Here is a 14,023-nt window from a genome sequence, read left to right as displayed (position 1 = left end):
GGAGGCTCAAGTAATTTTCATAAAAGTCGCTCGAGGCCCTAAAATGACTTGAACCCACCTGAAGTCGTTTTCAGAGGGTGTTAAAATTGGAGTGTAGAGTAAATTTCAGCTTTCCATCTCCACAAAAAATTGCCAAACCCCCCCCCCCACTACTTATTGCTACATCACGGTTAAACGAAACATTTTCTCTGAAAAAAAAGTCGCGATTTTGAAAATAGGGCGTAGGTACGGTGGGAGGTTTTTGGGAAGCTCTGCATCTGATTATGAACCAGAATTTTGACTTGCAGAACAATTGGAATATGAATCATGGGTCCTTTCTGGTTTAAAAAATTTTCACATAACGCTTTTTTTTTGTAAAGCGCCCAGAAAAATAAGGAGAAATCCCAACTATTTGAGCATACCCGCGTGCCATCGTAACTAGTAGAAATTTTGGAGAATTTTTGGAAAAAAGTAATTCTGTTGCTAAAAATTCCTTCATCTTTCATCCCAACAAACGTGTAAATTTCCCCCGCATTTTTTGAGAGTTCAGTTTTCAAAATCTGGAAAATTTCAATTCGATTTTCTCAATAATTTGATTTTAAGAAAAAAATCGCGAACGCGAACGGCGTTTGTTTTGACTCCAACTCTGCTTTGTAAAATTTTATGGAAATTTGATTTTTTAAAGAAAAACTAAAACGTCGAACCATTTTGAGTAGCTCTGCAGAACAACAAATTTTCAAAATTTTCTGCCAAAATCCAGGCAAAAGCTTTCGAAAATTGTATTGTGGCCCCAGTTGGTGTAAATGGGAGTAATTTCAATTCCAAGTACGGTTTTTGCCACCCTCCTTTCACTTCTTGATCGAATTGGCAACGATAATTCGGCTAATTCATTTGCGTCCAAGTCCGGAGTGTTCCATGACCGCTCAATTTTTTTAGAATTCAAACTTTTAAAGCCAAGAGTCTAGAGAATCGTAATGAGGAGTCGTGAGAATCATAATGAGGAGTCGCGAGAATCGAAATATCGGAGTCGCGAGAATCGAAATATCGGAGTCGCGAGAATCGAAATATCGGAGTCGCGAGAATCAAATTACCGGAATCGCGAATCATATTACATTTGCGATTCCTGCTTGAAAAGAGTCAGATTTCACATTTTTCGATTCATCTGTCAGGTGAATCGAAAATGGAATCCGATTCCGGAATCGGATTCATGCGATTCTCACGACTCCTTAAAAAAATCGGAATCGCGCCATCTCTGTTTCGGAGATATTTAATTTCAAAGAGTGTTGAAATTCAATTTCAACACTCTTTGAAATTAAATATCTCCGAAATTATTGCACGTAGAATTTTTCTGTTGACATTTTATGAAAGAGCGTGAAATTCTACTAAAGATACTTACATTTAAAAAAGTCTTTACTTCTTTCAGTTATAAAAAAATGCAATAATTCGACATTTTCCCATATAATCCAATGCATTAGACCCCTATTTCAGTTGTTATCACTCTTATCAGTATTTTTAGTTCCAAAAGTTGCAACCTCACTAAAACAAAACGTTCAAAAATTCAAAATATATTATTTTAATTTTTTTTCACGATTGATCTTTTTTGTCCCAGGCTTTAGGTCTAAAAGAGGTCCTTGTAGACCTTTTTTATTCTCTTCCCCTCCTTCCCCTCCCCAACCAGATATCCAATCACACATTTTCGGAAATTTATTGGGCTTTGAAAATTGTTAAATTGAATTGAAAACATGGAAATTGGAAAGCGGAAACTGATTCCATCAATCTTACTTCAAGAATAATTCTCAATAATATGAATTTTCTCATTTCTGCTGAAAACTTCGCCCCTTCCATCACTTTTTTCCAAATAAGGGGACATTCTTCAGCATAAAAGGTGTGTAGATGTCAGAACATTAAATAATTGGTAATCCATCAAGAAAAATCACAAAATATCATTTTCCTGATCCAGAATTTTTTTTAGAAAATATTCACCCACATCAGTACCTAACATATTTCTTTTTAGAAAAGAGTCCAAACAAGGAGACCTACGTCGTACGTCGTTCGATGGAGTTTTTTTTTAAAATCAAAATTCAAAATCCCATTCGAACGAATATCTCATTCTTTTATTTTAGATCCATGTTTCAACGAGTGTATTCATTCGTCGAACTCTTTGTGATCTTCATGCTCTTCAATCACTTTGGTTCAACAGTTTTGACATGAGGTTTATCACCGGATTCTGCATCGATTCGCACAATTTCGGTACACTTTGTTTACTTCATCATTGGCTTCGAAATTCAAATTACACCACAGGTTCTTGCCGGTATATGTAATTTTCATCTAAAACAAAGGAATAAAAAAACCAACCGCCATCTTTGATCTTAAACCTGATTTTTTAACAAAATCGTGTACGATACGTATACGCGCTCTCGCCGGTTTATGGCATCTGAATCACGAACAGTAAAAGTCCTCGTAAAGTGTTATGCATCACTCAATCGGATGATTTTTGCCGAAGGTTTCAGCTGTTTGGTGAAGTCGACTTCAGCTCCAGAACTCGTTTCCATCATTTTAACTAAAAAAAAAAAAAAAGAAAAAACAGAAAATCTTATTTTTAAGTCAAGATACATACATAATTATCAAAAAAATAATTTGAGGAGCTGAAATTTTGGTTATGGCGGTTTCAGACCATCCTTCAAAAATTCCAAATGGCATTAGAATGATTCTACTTGTAAGAAGATCACTCAAAAAAATTCTCTTTCAGTAATTTTTTTTGAAATTTGACGTTTTGAGTATGTTCAAGGGCACTAAAGAGCAGAGATCGGGTTTAAATTAACTTAAATTAACGACAATGAATTTGCTACTTCACTTTCGAATTGAAAAAAAAAGTGAAATGAGAACAGAAGGATTTTTTGAACGTTCAAATTTGAGTTTTCAAATTTTCAATTACTATAATTATGATTTCAAATTTTTTACATTCCTTCCTTAATACATCGCAGAAAAATTTTCCCCGAGGCCAACCAGTCTCGAGAGATATGAGCCTTCAAAGTTCAGCAGTTTCGTGAAAAAAGGCTCCCCCTTCTCTTCATCTCTGAAGAAGGATTAGGAGTATAATATCCGATGGTGTTAATAAAATTACATACTCAGTTCGCCGTAAATACAGCACGGGCATTATTTACGGTAAACCGAGTATGCAACTCTATTAACGCCATCGGATTGTTTCGAAACATCTATTTTCCTACGAAATTGTTTAGCATTTTTAAAGAAATAAACGTCAAGACTAGTTGCACTAGAAGAAACTCAGATCGGAAAATTCAGTCATCTGGTGCTTTTAAGGTGAAATCTCAACTTATCAATCATTTTTTAAAAAATCAAGATCATTTCTTTATACTTTTTTTTTTTTGATACCTATTTTCAAAATGGGATTTCGCAATACCCCTCAGAAGGGAGGAGAAAAACCGTTCAGTTTTAATAAAAATTCAAAATTATTTCAACATTGCATCGATTGTTGTTAATTCGAAGACAAGAGTTCAATATTATTCGCTCTCTTCGACATTACTAATTTCAAAATTGGAAATTTTTGAACCAAAGCTTGAATTTAAATTAATTAATAAAAGTAAAAGAATATATTTCAAATGAACCGTTGAAAGAAATTTGGGATATTTAGACGCCTCTTCCCAAGACTATTCCAAATAATGTTTCATGTGCTAAATAACAATTTTCCATTTAAGTACATGAAATTTTCTTGACGTTGAATTGTATCGCCGAATTTCGAAATTTATAAGAAGCTGGAATGAACTTAGAACTTCATTTGCCCATACCACCTTCAATTTTAGAGATAGGTAGATCATTATGTAATTAAGAGCATTTTTTGTTCGCTTTGAGAAGCTGCGTCCAAAAATTTGTAAGTTGTGCCTAGAAGTTGTTCAGAAATTTAGATAAGGATTTCAAAAAAAAAAGACCAGTACCTACAATATTGATGAATAGCCAATAGTACATTACCACTGACAAATTCTTCCACCCTAAGAGCATATAGATATGTATTTTGATCCTCACTCAAATCTCTCAAATTCACCTACATACCAAATTTGAGCGATTTTTAAAAAAGTGGTGGCCACAATTGGGACCTCCAAAAATGTTGAATTGTCTACCAAGCCAACATTTAATGATGATGACCGATTGACCGAAGTCGGGAGCCCCTCGTCCTTCTTCAGCGATTTTGAAATCGTATTTCGAGAATGTAAAAATTCATTTTTTAAACCTTTTTAAATGGTAGATTCTCTTAAAGTTGACTATTTTCAAGATACTTTTCAGTCAGCTGTCTTCAGAATATTTTTAATCCTCCCTCATCATTTCGTCAATCATCTTCTAATGAGTATTTCTTTTCAATATTTTTGTAATATGATCAATAAAACACAATACTTATGTATTTGCAAACTACATTATCTTGGTAGGTAGGTACTACCTATTATCAGAATAACGATGAAAATGTCATGTCGTCTTGTTTGATTCCTATGGTTTTGGGTCTGGCCAAACGATATGTGCAATCCAAGAAATATAGTATTCTACTTTGACGTACCAATGAATCACTGTTGACCCTCGTGTGTTAGAAACCTTTGATTTTGACAAGAAAGCAATTTCGCCGTGCATTAGACACTTGTGTTTCATACGATACATCAACGGTCCTCCAACAGTATCCTGTGTGAGAAAGTTAAATGAAAAAAATATTCATTATCGATGCGTTGTAACGATAAAGGAGGAGAATCCCTGTACTGATTTTTTTTTTGCCAAAAGCGTGGGTCTTTTCGAGCTTTAGACACCTTTTTGGATTTGCATGTTTCGAGTGGAGTTTTTAGATTGACAATAATGTAAATTTTAAAATTGCAATTAAACCAAAACTTGCGGGGCTTAATCGTCAAAATAATTCAGTATGGGAGGTAATGCAAAAGCACTGTTGCTGTGTTATATAGTGTGTTACAACATTCGTACAACAATTTCGTCGGGGAGTTCCTCGCGGGTGGCGTCGCGGCAAAACATTTTTTTCGTGAAATCGACGCGATTGACGCCTGCTGCAGTTATTTCTTCCAGACATTTTTTTTGCACTTCTTCATCCATTGTTATCTTTGTTGTTATTCCGATTTTGCTGAACTTATCGTCAAGGTCGGCTGAAAAAATATTCATTTGTTAGTTTCAGATGACATGATCTTTTATGGATTCGGATTTCAAAAAAGAGATGAGTTACGCAGTTTAGCTATGCCGTATTCCGCAAAAATTAAATCAGCCGCAGTGTTTTCGAGTGTCGTGTTCAAACATATTGGTCTGACAAGGTTGGTGAAAAGAACTTTTTCAGACATTCTCACTAGAGCGATGTCTCCCACTATATCACTTGTACCATACTTCTCGTGAATGTAGATTTCTGTAGAAAAAAAGCTGAATGATGGTAGAAGTTCGTTGTCCTTTATTCCAAGGTACACATGTACTCGAGTCGTTCTACGGATTAAATTTAGCAAATAATACGCAGAAATGAAATCATTGATGATTGAATAGGTCCATCACTTACGGGTCGCGTTCCTTAAAGCAGCTAGCTACGGTAAGCACGAAATATTCGCTAATCAGCGTACCGGTACAATCGCTTTGGCTTCCTTCGGTTTTATGGAAAACCAACAGGTACACCTTGAACAAATAATGACATTACACTTCCTTGCTGTATAAGTATCTACACGTGTACCTAACCATAGAAATTGAAATATATTTACCATGTAGGGATTTATTTCATCAGTAATAGCCAAATTCTCATTGTTAGGCCCCAATTGCCTTTTGGGTGATTCTGGTAGGCACTCGAGGAGTTGTGTGTATTCCTCGCATTCTGTAAATGCGCAGAATTTTACTGTGTGTTCGAATTATTAGAATATCGACGATATAATTGATTCAAATTAATGAGAAAAAATGAGCGGACTTTACTTGCTTTAACTTTTGCGATAGATTTTTTTAAATCCAGTTCTGGTTCTGAATCATCTTTCTTTCTTACGATCGAAAAAACGATTACTGAAATGAGATATCGATGCGAGTAAGTATTTATTTATTAGGTATTCGAGTATGTCGTAGGCTATTATAAGAAAATTGAAAAAATATAAAATGCTTAACAAGTTGACAAAGTAAATTAGGAGTGTGGAAAAAATAAACCCTTCGATGTTCCGAAGAAGCACAGCGCGGCGCGGCGGATGTATTTCAAACATTCTCATGCCAAAAAGGTTGGACTGAAGAATTGGATGGTTATTAGTGTGAATCGCCACCCCCTCCCCCCCCAAAAAATAGGCGAATTTTGACCCAAGTCAGCAGAGACCTTTATTGAGTTGAAAGTTACTCATAAGTCATAAATGATGCTACTCAACCTGTTTAGGGAAAAATGCTTCAATCACAAATAGAAATGAATTTGAACATTTTTTTTCATATAAGTATTTATCAAAGATGTAGGTATGTACCTATTTGTATTTACCCCATGAAAATAATATTCATTCGACTCATACAACATATGGCATGAAAGAATTGTATCAGCAAGGATGAGATTGAAAAAAGACTTTCTTCCAATAATCGGAGTATATATGCACCAGAAGAGGGAAGAGAGGAACAAAGCGAAGAGTTCTACGAGCAACTACAGAAGGCAGTACAAGCAGTAAATCCAGAAGATAAATTGATAATAGCAGGAGACTTGAATGCTCAGGTAGGAGATAGGCGTGTAAAGACAGTAACTGGTATGTATGGAACAGAAGGAATGAATACAAATGGGAAGAGACTGATAGATTTTTGCACTTTCAACGGACTGAGAATCATGAATACATTCTACCAACACAAAAAAGATCACAAGATGACATGGAGCAATACAAGAGGACAAAGCTCAATGATCGACCATTTTATAGCCAACAAAAACGCCGCTAAGAAATTCTTGGATGTAAGAACAGAACATACAGGGGTCTAGAAATAGGCACTGACCATCATTTTGTTCAAGGAGTAATGAGAATGGAAACAACAAGAATACCAGCTAGGAAAAATGAAAAGAAAATCAACACAAGAGCCCTGGATGACCCAACCAACCAATGGCTGTACCAAAGACAGATGAACATCATAAGTGAAGAAATACCAAAAAGCCAGGGCATAGAAGAAGAATGGAAAAATATCAAATCCATTGTAACAAAAGCGGCAAAAGAAAGCTTAGGAATGGTTCCATGCAGAATCGGGGCAAAGCAAATAAAGAATTGGGACAACGAAATCCAAGAACTCATTCAAAAGAAAAGACAGGCATTTAGAAAATTCATGAGCTCAAAAAGTGAGGTTGATGGTGAAGAATATCGAAAACAGTCGGCAAAAGTCAAGAGAAAGTCCAGGAAATTACAGAGAGAGAGCTGGGAAAATTTCATCACGTTCCTGGAGCATGACACATACAAGTTACGGCCAAAGGTGTATAAGATCATAAGGAGAATTGACACAAATTTTAATGAAAGAGTGGGTTTGCCAAAAATAAAAATCAATGATGCAAAGGAATATTTTGAAGAACTCTGGAGTGGTGAAAACGCACAAGACATAAAGATAGAAGAAGAAATTGGAGAACCAGAAGACAGAATTTCATTTAGAGAGCTACAAGAGGCTTTGAAAACAGCAAAAAATGCAAAAGCTCCAGGAGAAGATGGCATACCAACAGAATTGTACAAATACGCAAGTGGTGAATTCAAAAGAAGACTGCTGGAATTCCTAAATAGGATGTACCAAGAAGAAAAGGTACCTGAAGAATTCAAAACAGCAATTGTAATACCACTGTTCAAGAAAGGTGATATGTCAAACCTGAAAAACTACTGAGGAATAAGTCTACTCAATACCTGCTACAAGATATATGCAAAAATACTGGCAAAACGACTGGCAGACCATGCAGAAGAAAAGATGTCAGAAAGTCAAAACGGATTCAGAAAAGGAAGATCATGCACTGATTCAAGTTTTACAGTAAAACTACTGATGGAAAAAAGGATCGAATACAACCTAGAAACACACATGTGCTTTATAGACCTGGAAAAAGCATATGATAGGGTCAATAGAAAAAAACTGTTTGAAGTGCTAAAAGATCAAGAGATAACATATAAAATGCGAAAGGTAATAAACAGCATTTATAAGAACACTAGAATAAGAGTATGAATTGGAAATAAACTCTCAGAACAAGCAGAAATAAGCGGGGGAGTTTGCCAGGGATGCCCACTGTCTTGTGTTTTATTCAACATGTACATGGATCACATGGTGAAAGAATGGCAGAAAATGAAACCAAAAGGAATCAAGACAGACAGAAGGCAGGAAATATCAACAGTACTTTTCGCAGATGATCAAGCGGTACTAGCCAAAACAGAAGATGACCTACAGAGATCAATGTACAATCTAACAAAGACATCAGAAAAGTATGATATGAGAATATCATCAGAGAAAACAAAAACAATGGCCTTCAAAGGAAAGGAACCAGTAAGAAGCAAGATTGTAATAAACGGAAAAATCATTGAACAGGTCAATAATTTCAAACACCTGGGAAACACGATATCATACCAGGGAGAAGTAGATGTTGGTGGAAAGATTGCAAAGTTCCTGAGAGTCACAGGACTGATAAATAGTAAGGAACTAAATACCAGGTATGGAAATACGCCATCTTTGGATATAGATTTCGTAGTTTTGACGGTGATGTGATTTTTTCATTTCAGTCATATAAAGAAATGAAATCAAAAAAATGGTGGGAAAATGTTTATTTTGTGTATTAAAATGAATATGAAGTAAAAAAATAATGTAAATTGGCGGTATTATTAATAAATTGAGTCCTTAAAATTTTTTTTCTATATCCAAAGATGGCGTATTTCCATACCTGGTATTTAGTTCCTTAATAAATAGGACCCTGAGAAGCAGTAAGGTGCGAAAAGAAACAAGATTGAAGGTGTACAATACCCTAGCAATACCAATGATGACTTATGGAAGCGAGGTTTGGGCACTGAAGAAATCTGATAAAAGAAGAATAACGGCAGCTGAGATGAAGTTCATGAGGAGAACGGCAGGGGTGACTCTCAGAGACAGAGTCCCATCTGAGAAAATAACAGCAGATCTCGGAGTGATGCCAGTCATGAAAAAGATAAAAAAGTATAGGAAAGATTCGAGAAATCATGTCAAAAGGATGGAGGAAACAAGATCACCAAAACAGGTCCTCCAATATACACCAACGGGGAAAAGAAGCAGAGGGAGACCAAAGAGGAAACTCACTGATACCTCAGGCTCATCCTCAACAGGTTCCACACCACAGCAGACAGGCCAATAGGCCTACTGCTTATAAGGAATAACGACGACGACGACGACTTGTTTTCATCCTCTGATGAATACCTACCTAGTAGTCTCTTTCTGATATGCTGTACAAAATACTTGAATAAGTACGCTGAAATTTTCATATTTTTGCATAGGTTTTAGTAAAGGGGTAGGGGCTTACTTTGCCAATAAAATTCTTTTTTTAAATTAATGAAAATGTTTAGATGACAAATGACAATTTCGTAGAGGATTTAGTTTGAAATTCAAATATCGAAGCGTTCTTACGTCAAAGCAGATTATTTAAATTCAACCAAACTATACGTACTTATTATGATGATGAAGAGTAAACTGATGAGAATTGTCGCAGCTATGATCACAATCATTTTATTACTTATGTGTAGTCCAAACAGCCTCCGTTTCGGGTTGGTCGTCTCATCTGTAGTCTATTGCAGATAAGAACACACGTCTACACTTTAATAGTAGATTAAATTTATCATCGTAAAACGATAAAAATCGAGTTCAATAAATTGAAACGGATTCTAAAGGCTCGTGAGCGAAGTTTTTGCTTATAGAAATGATAAGGTATGTAACACTGGAACATTACCTATATCATATTCGAGGAAAAAGAATGAGGAAAATACGAATATGATCTGATCTGATGGTCGAATAAAGAGCGTTGAATCGCCAAAGCATTTCGAGCATATTTCAGTATTCTCGTATTTTCAAATAAATTCTGATAACTCACTTTTTCAGCCGACTCGTCGGCTTCTGTGTCGAAAGTTGAATCAGTCTCAGGTTCCGTATTTTCTTGATTAGTTTGTTCCTTCTCTTCGTCGTCGCTCATTATTTTAGAAATACTTTCCCTCTTTTTTTTTTCATTAGTAACTACGTCTGTTACATATTCGTGTGTTAGTTATCATTATTATCTCAATAATAAACAAAGTTGAAGTTTGAAAAGGAAACTTAAAATCGAGGAACAGTAGCCGAATATTTATATGAAAATGATCAAAACTGCGTAATTTTCGTTTGGCAGTCGAAGATTCGTAATTTCCAGTAAAACATTATTTTTAAAAATGTAGCTACTAGGTACTTTTAAAAAGGCAGATGTTAAAAAACAAAAAAAGAGAAACGGTTCGTCTGTACCCTGTTTTTGAGCACTTGAGTCGATTTACGATGATATTAAACCATTCCAGAGTCTCCAGTAAATTTTCAGATTCTTCCATCCTCGAAAAAGTATTGAAAACAAAGTCAGTAAGGTTTTTATTCGCGTAGGTGTTAAATTTCATTTTTACCCCATTTTTACAGCATTTCTTTTTTCGAAAACCGGAGAATTTGAAAATCCGCTGGAGGCTCCAGAACAGCTCGAAACCAATGGTCCAATAAAGTGTTTATGTCGATTTGATTATAAATTTTGATTTTTTTTCATGGGAAATGGGCCAAATTTAAATTTCTAAAAATTTGCAAATAATCGTTATGATTTTCAGTGCCTGAAGTTTTCACTGCTGATGTATTTTGAGGTCCTATTTTGACGCCCCTCATTGGACTCTACATGTTGTGAAATGTTTACTGTTTTCTCAAGAAGAGGGAAGGGAGGGGGGTATTAAGAAGAATTCCGGTACAATATCTATGTTTTAAAAAAAATTCATTTTTTCGGTTTTTTGTTATTTTGAACTAAAAATACGGAATTATTTTCAAAATAAGGACAGTCCCCCTCCTCAACCACACCACCACACAATTTCAACGTGCAGATATACCTAATTATGATTTTGTCAAAAAAAAAAAGATTTTTAGCCCAAATAGGTAATTCAATTTATTTTTCAATTTTTCGCAGATTTATGGGCTATCTTTCATTGATTGTTTTCTGCATTATACGTTGATCTCAAAATATGAAACCGAAAATGATCTCAGGTAATCATCACCGTTCATTTAGGCTGCTTGTATACAATCTTCTGAAAATCGAAATCAACAATGAACAAGTTTTTTCAGAAATTAGCGAACTTGGATGTAAAACGATTAAAATAAATGCTCACTTTATACGTAAATTCATTATCTACGAAACGAGCTTTTTGAAGAGGTTCACAACTTGCAGTCAAGTTCCAAAGCAATCGATGAGGGAATATTGACAAAACATATTCGAACTTATTTTCATCCCACTCTATAGATTGATTTATTCGTTCACTTGAATTAAAAAAAGATTCAGTTATTAATTAAAGCGATGAATATAAAAATTCATTCAATTCACTGTGTCATAAAACAGAATAGGTAATATGTTTCTCAAATAGGTTGAAAACTTGAGCCAATTATCTACTAAATTCACTGCATAAGACATACTTAATGTAGGTACCTGATTTTTCAGTAAGTCTCTTCTTTCAATCGAAAGTAACACCAACAGTAAACATCCATCCTATTCAAGAGAATATTTCATTTTTTCATATTTTTAGATCCATATGTTTCATCGAGTGCATTCGTCGAACTCTCTGCGGAGCTTCATGCTCCTCAATCAAGTAATCAGGTTCAACAGTTTTGACATAAAGTTTATCGTCGGATCCTGAGGCATTGATTCGCACAAATTGTAGTACACTTCTTTTTCTTCATCTCGCCATCGAAATTCAAATTACACCACAGGTTCTTTCCGGGATAGGTCACTTTCATCTGAAACAAAGGAATGAAAAAACCAACCACCATTTTAAACCTGATTTTTAACTAAATCATGTACGATATGTATGCACTCTCACCGGTTTATGGCGTCTGAATCGGACATGGACATTAAAATCCCTCCTGAATGTCAAACTCAATACGGCGATTTTTTGCCGAGAGTTTCAGCTGTTTAGGAGTTTCAAAGTTAGCTCCAAAACTTGCATCATTTTCACTAAAAAATATATATATATATTTATTATAAAAAACAGAAAACCTCATTCTTGAGTCAAGGTACATAATTATTAAAAAATTAATTTGAGGAGCTAAAATTCCCAAATTACTTTAGAATGATTCTAACTGTAAGAAGATCGCTCACAAAAAATTATCTTTCCTCGAATTTTTTTGAAATTGACGTTTTGAGCATGTTCAAGGTCACTATAAAGAGCAGAGAGCGGGTTTAAATTAACGACAATCAAATTGCTGTTTCACTTTTAAATTGAAAAAAAATTCAAATTTTCAATCATTGATTAATTATCAACCTTTAAAATTCAGCAGTTTCGTGAAAAAAAGCCCCCCCCTCCTCCTCCTTACCTCTGAAGAAAGATTATGAATATAATTCTGGGGGATTATCGAAAACTGCTAATAAACCAGTAAAAGAAATCTGAGCATCCGAGGATTGTTCTTTGATTCCAGTTAAAGTATTCGAAGCAGGTTTCAAAGAAAATCCGATGGTGTTAATAAAATTGCATACTCAGTTCGCCGTAAATACAGCATGGACATTATTTACGGTGAACCGAGTATGCAACTCTACTAACACCACTGCATTGTTTTGAAACATCTGTTTTCCCACGGATTGTAGGCATTTTGAAGATACAAAGTTCAGAAAATCTGTTTCACAAGAATCTGAAAAAACCTGAAATAGAGCTTCAAGCTGAAAGCTCAACTTATCAATCATTCAAAGTAGAAAAATTTAGCCACCATTCAAAATTTAAAAAAAAATTACAGCGAAGATCATTTCTTTCACTTTTTTTCGGCGAACTGTTTTCAAATAGTATATTACACAACGAGGGCCGAAAAAGTGATTTTTGACGAGGGTGAGGTTTGTGACCCGAACGAAGTGAGGGGAACAACTCACACGAGTTCAAAATCACTTTTTCTCCGAGTTTAGTGAAGTAATTTTTCCTGAACGAGGGTGGAAAGTACTTATTTTTACATCCGAGCGATTCTCGCGAGGTTGGAAAAGTAGTACTTTTCACCCCTAGATAGGAAAATGAATTTTCAATGCTCCCCTCTCCCTGAAGGAAGAAGAAAAACCGTTCAATTTTCATCAAAATTCAAAATTATTTTAGCATTGTATCGATTGTTGTTACCTAATTCGAAGATAGAGTTCAATTATTCGTCCTCTTCGACACTACTAATTTTAAAATTAAAAATTTTCAAAGCACGAATTTAAATTTAGATAAATTATTAAAAGAAATTATGTTCAAGTAAATCGCTGAAAAAAATTAGGGATATTAAGACACCTCTAAGCGAATTTTCACAGATTTTAACAATTCTGGAAAGAACTTGAAAAGTTGACATAGTAGCAAAATATACGAAAATGAAGGAAATTACTGATTTTCAAAATTTTGGCGCATTCAACTTCCCATATTTAAAAATACACATACATTTGTCAAGCTCTCATCAATTATTATGTTGCTTACGTTTAACGAAAAAACCCACTTTTAAACGAACTCAGTCGTCAGTTTAAACTCATTTTCAGTTGAGTACTTTTCACTGGAATGTTCATCATAGAAACTTTCGGAATCGTCTGCCTTTTCAGAACCCTTTCTATATTCAGGGCTTGTCGATCTTTTTTTTTCTGAAACAAAACAAGAAAACTTTACTTACTGCTGAAAAAATCAACTTTCTATTAAATTTTGGAAAAATATCAATTTATAAGTTTTTGAAGGTCATCAGTAAGTATTCAAAAAAAAAAAATTATTTTCCACAAAACTTTTAAAAAAATTTTGATATTTTAATCCAAAATGGAGGTATTTACTCCAATTCTATTTTAGATCTTAAAAAACATTAAAATCGCCAACATCTTTCGATTTTGTGGCAAAAT

At 34.6% G+C, this 14,023-nt stretch overlaps 1 protein-coding gene across 2 annotated transcripts; it reads right to left on the bottom strand.

Annotated features, from left to right (window-relative positions):
- Positions 1 to 1,335: 1,335 nt before the first annotated feature.
- On the bottom strand, positions 1,336 to 13,772 carry LOC135843503 (coagulation factor XI-like). Of its 2 annotated transcripts, XM_065361421.1 has the most exons (13): positions 13,639 to 13,772; positions 12,015 to 12,148; positions 11,624 to 11,931; positions 11,310 to 11,457; positions 10,025 to 11,228; positions 9,605 to 9,722; positions 5,926 to 6,009; positions 5,721 to 5,830; positions 5,525 to 5,637; positions 5,207 to 5,454; positions 4,954 to 5,129; positions 4,544 to 4,662; positions 1,336 to 2,539 (listed from the first exon to the last, which is right to left on the bottom strand). In XM_065361421.1, exons 5-13 carry the CDS (start codon positions 10,121 to 10,123, stop codon positions 2,536 to 2,538), a joined length of 1,071 nt encoding a protein of 356 aa, XP_065217493.1. In that variant the 5' UTR covers positions 10,124 to 11,228; positions 11,310 to 11,457; positions 11,624 to 11,931; positions 12,015 to 12,148; positions 13,639 to 13,772; the 3' UTR covers positions 1,336 to 2,535. The 2 variants fall into 2 exon arrangements, with proteins under 2 accessions (XP_065217493.1, XP_065217492.1); XM_065361420.1 differs by lacking the exon at positions 1,336 to 2,539 and having other exon boundaries at positions 4,452 to 4,662.
- Positions 13,773 to 14,023: the final 251 nt, after the last annotated feature.

Source organism: Planococcus citri, chromosome 4 (assembly GCF_950023065.1).
Source record: "Planococcus citri chromosome 4, ihPlaCitr1.1, whole genome shotgun sequence".
In the NCBI taxonomy this organism is placed as follows: Eukaryota; Metazoa; Arthropoda; class Insecta; order Hemiptera; family Pseudococcidae; genus Planococcus; species Planococcus citri.
Note: the sequence above shows the minus strand (reverse complement) of the source record. Positions and strands in the feature narration are given on the sequence as shown.

Coding starts and splice junctions, on each gene's coding strand:
- LOC135843503 (XM_065361420.1), bottom strand. CDS start 10,123: ATGAGCGACGACGAAGAGAAGGAACAAACTAATCAAGAAAATACGGAA. Junction 9,723..10,024: donor CCGACGAGTCGGCTGAAAAA/GTGAGTTATCAG, acceptor TATCTGCAATAG/ACTACAGATGAGACGACCAA. Junction 6,010..9,604: donor ACTCTTCATCATCATAATAA/GTACGTATAGTT, acceptor ATCTCATTTCAG/TAATCGTTTTTTCGATCGTA.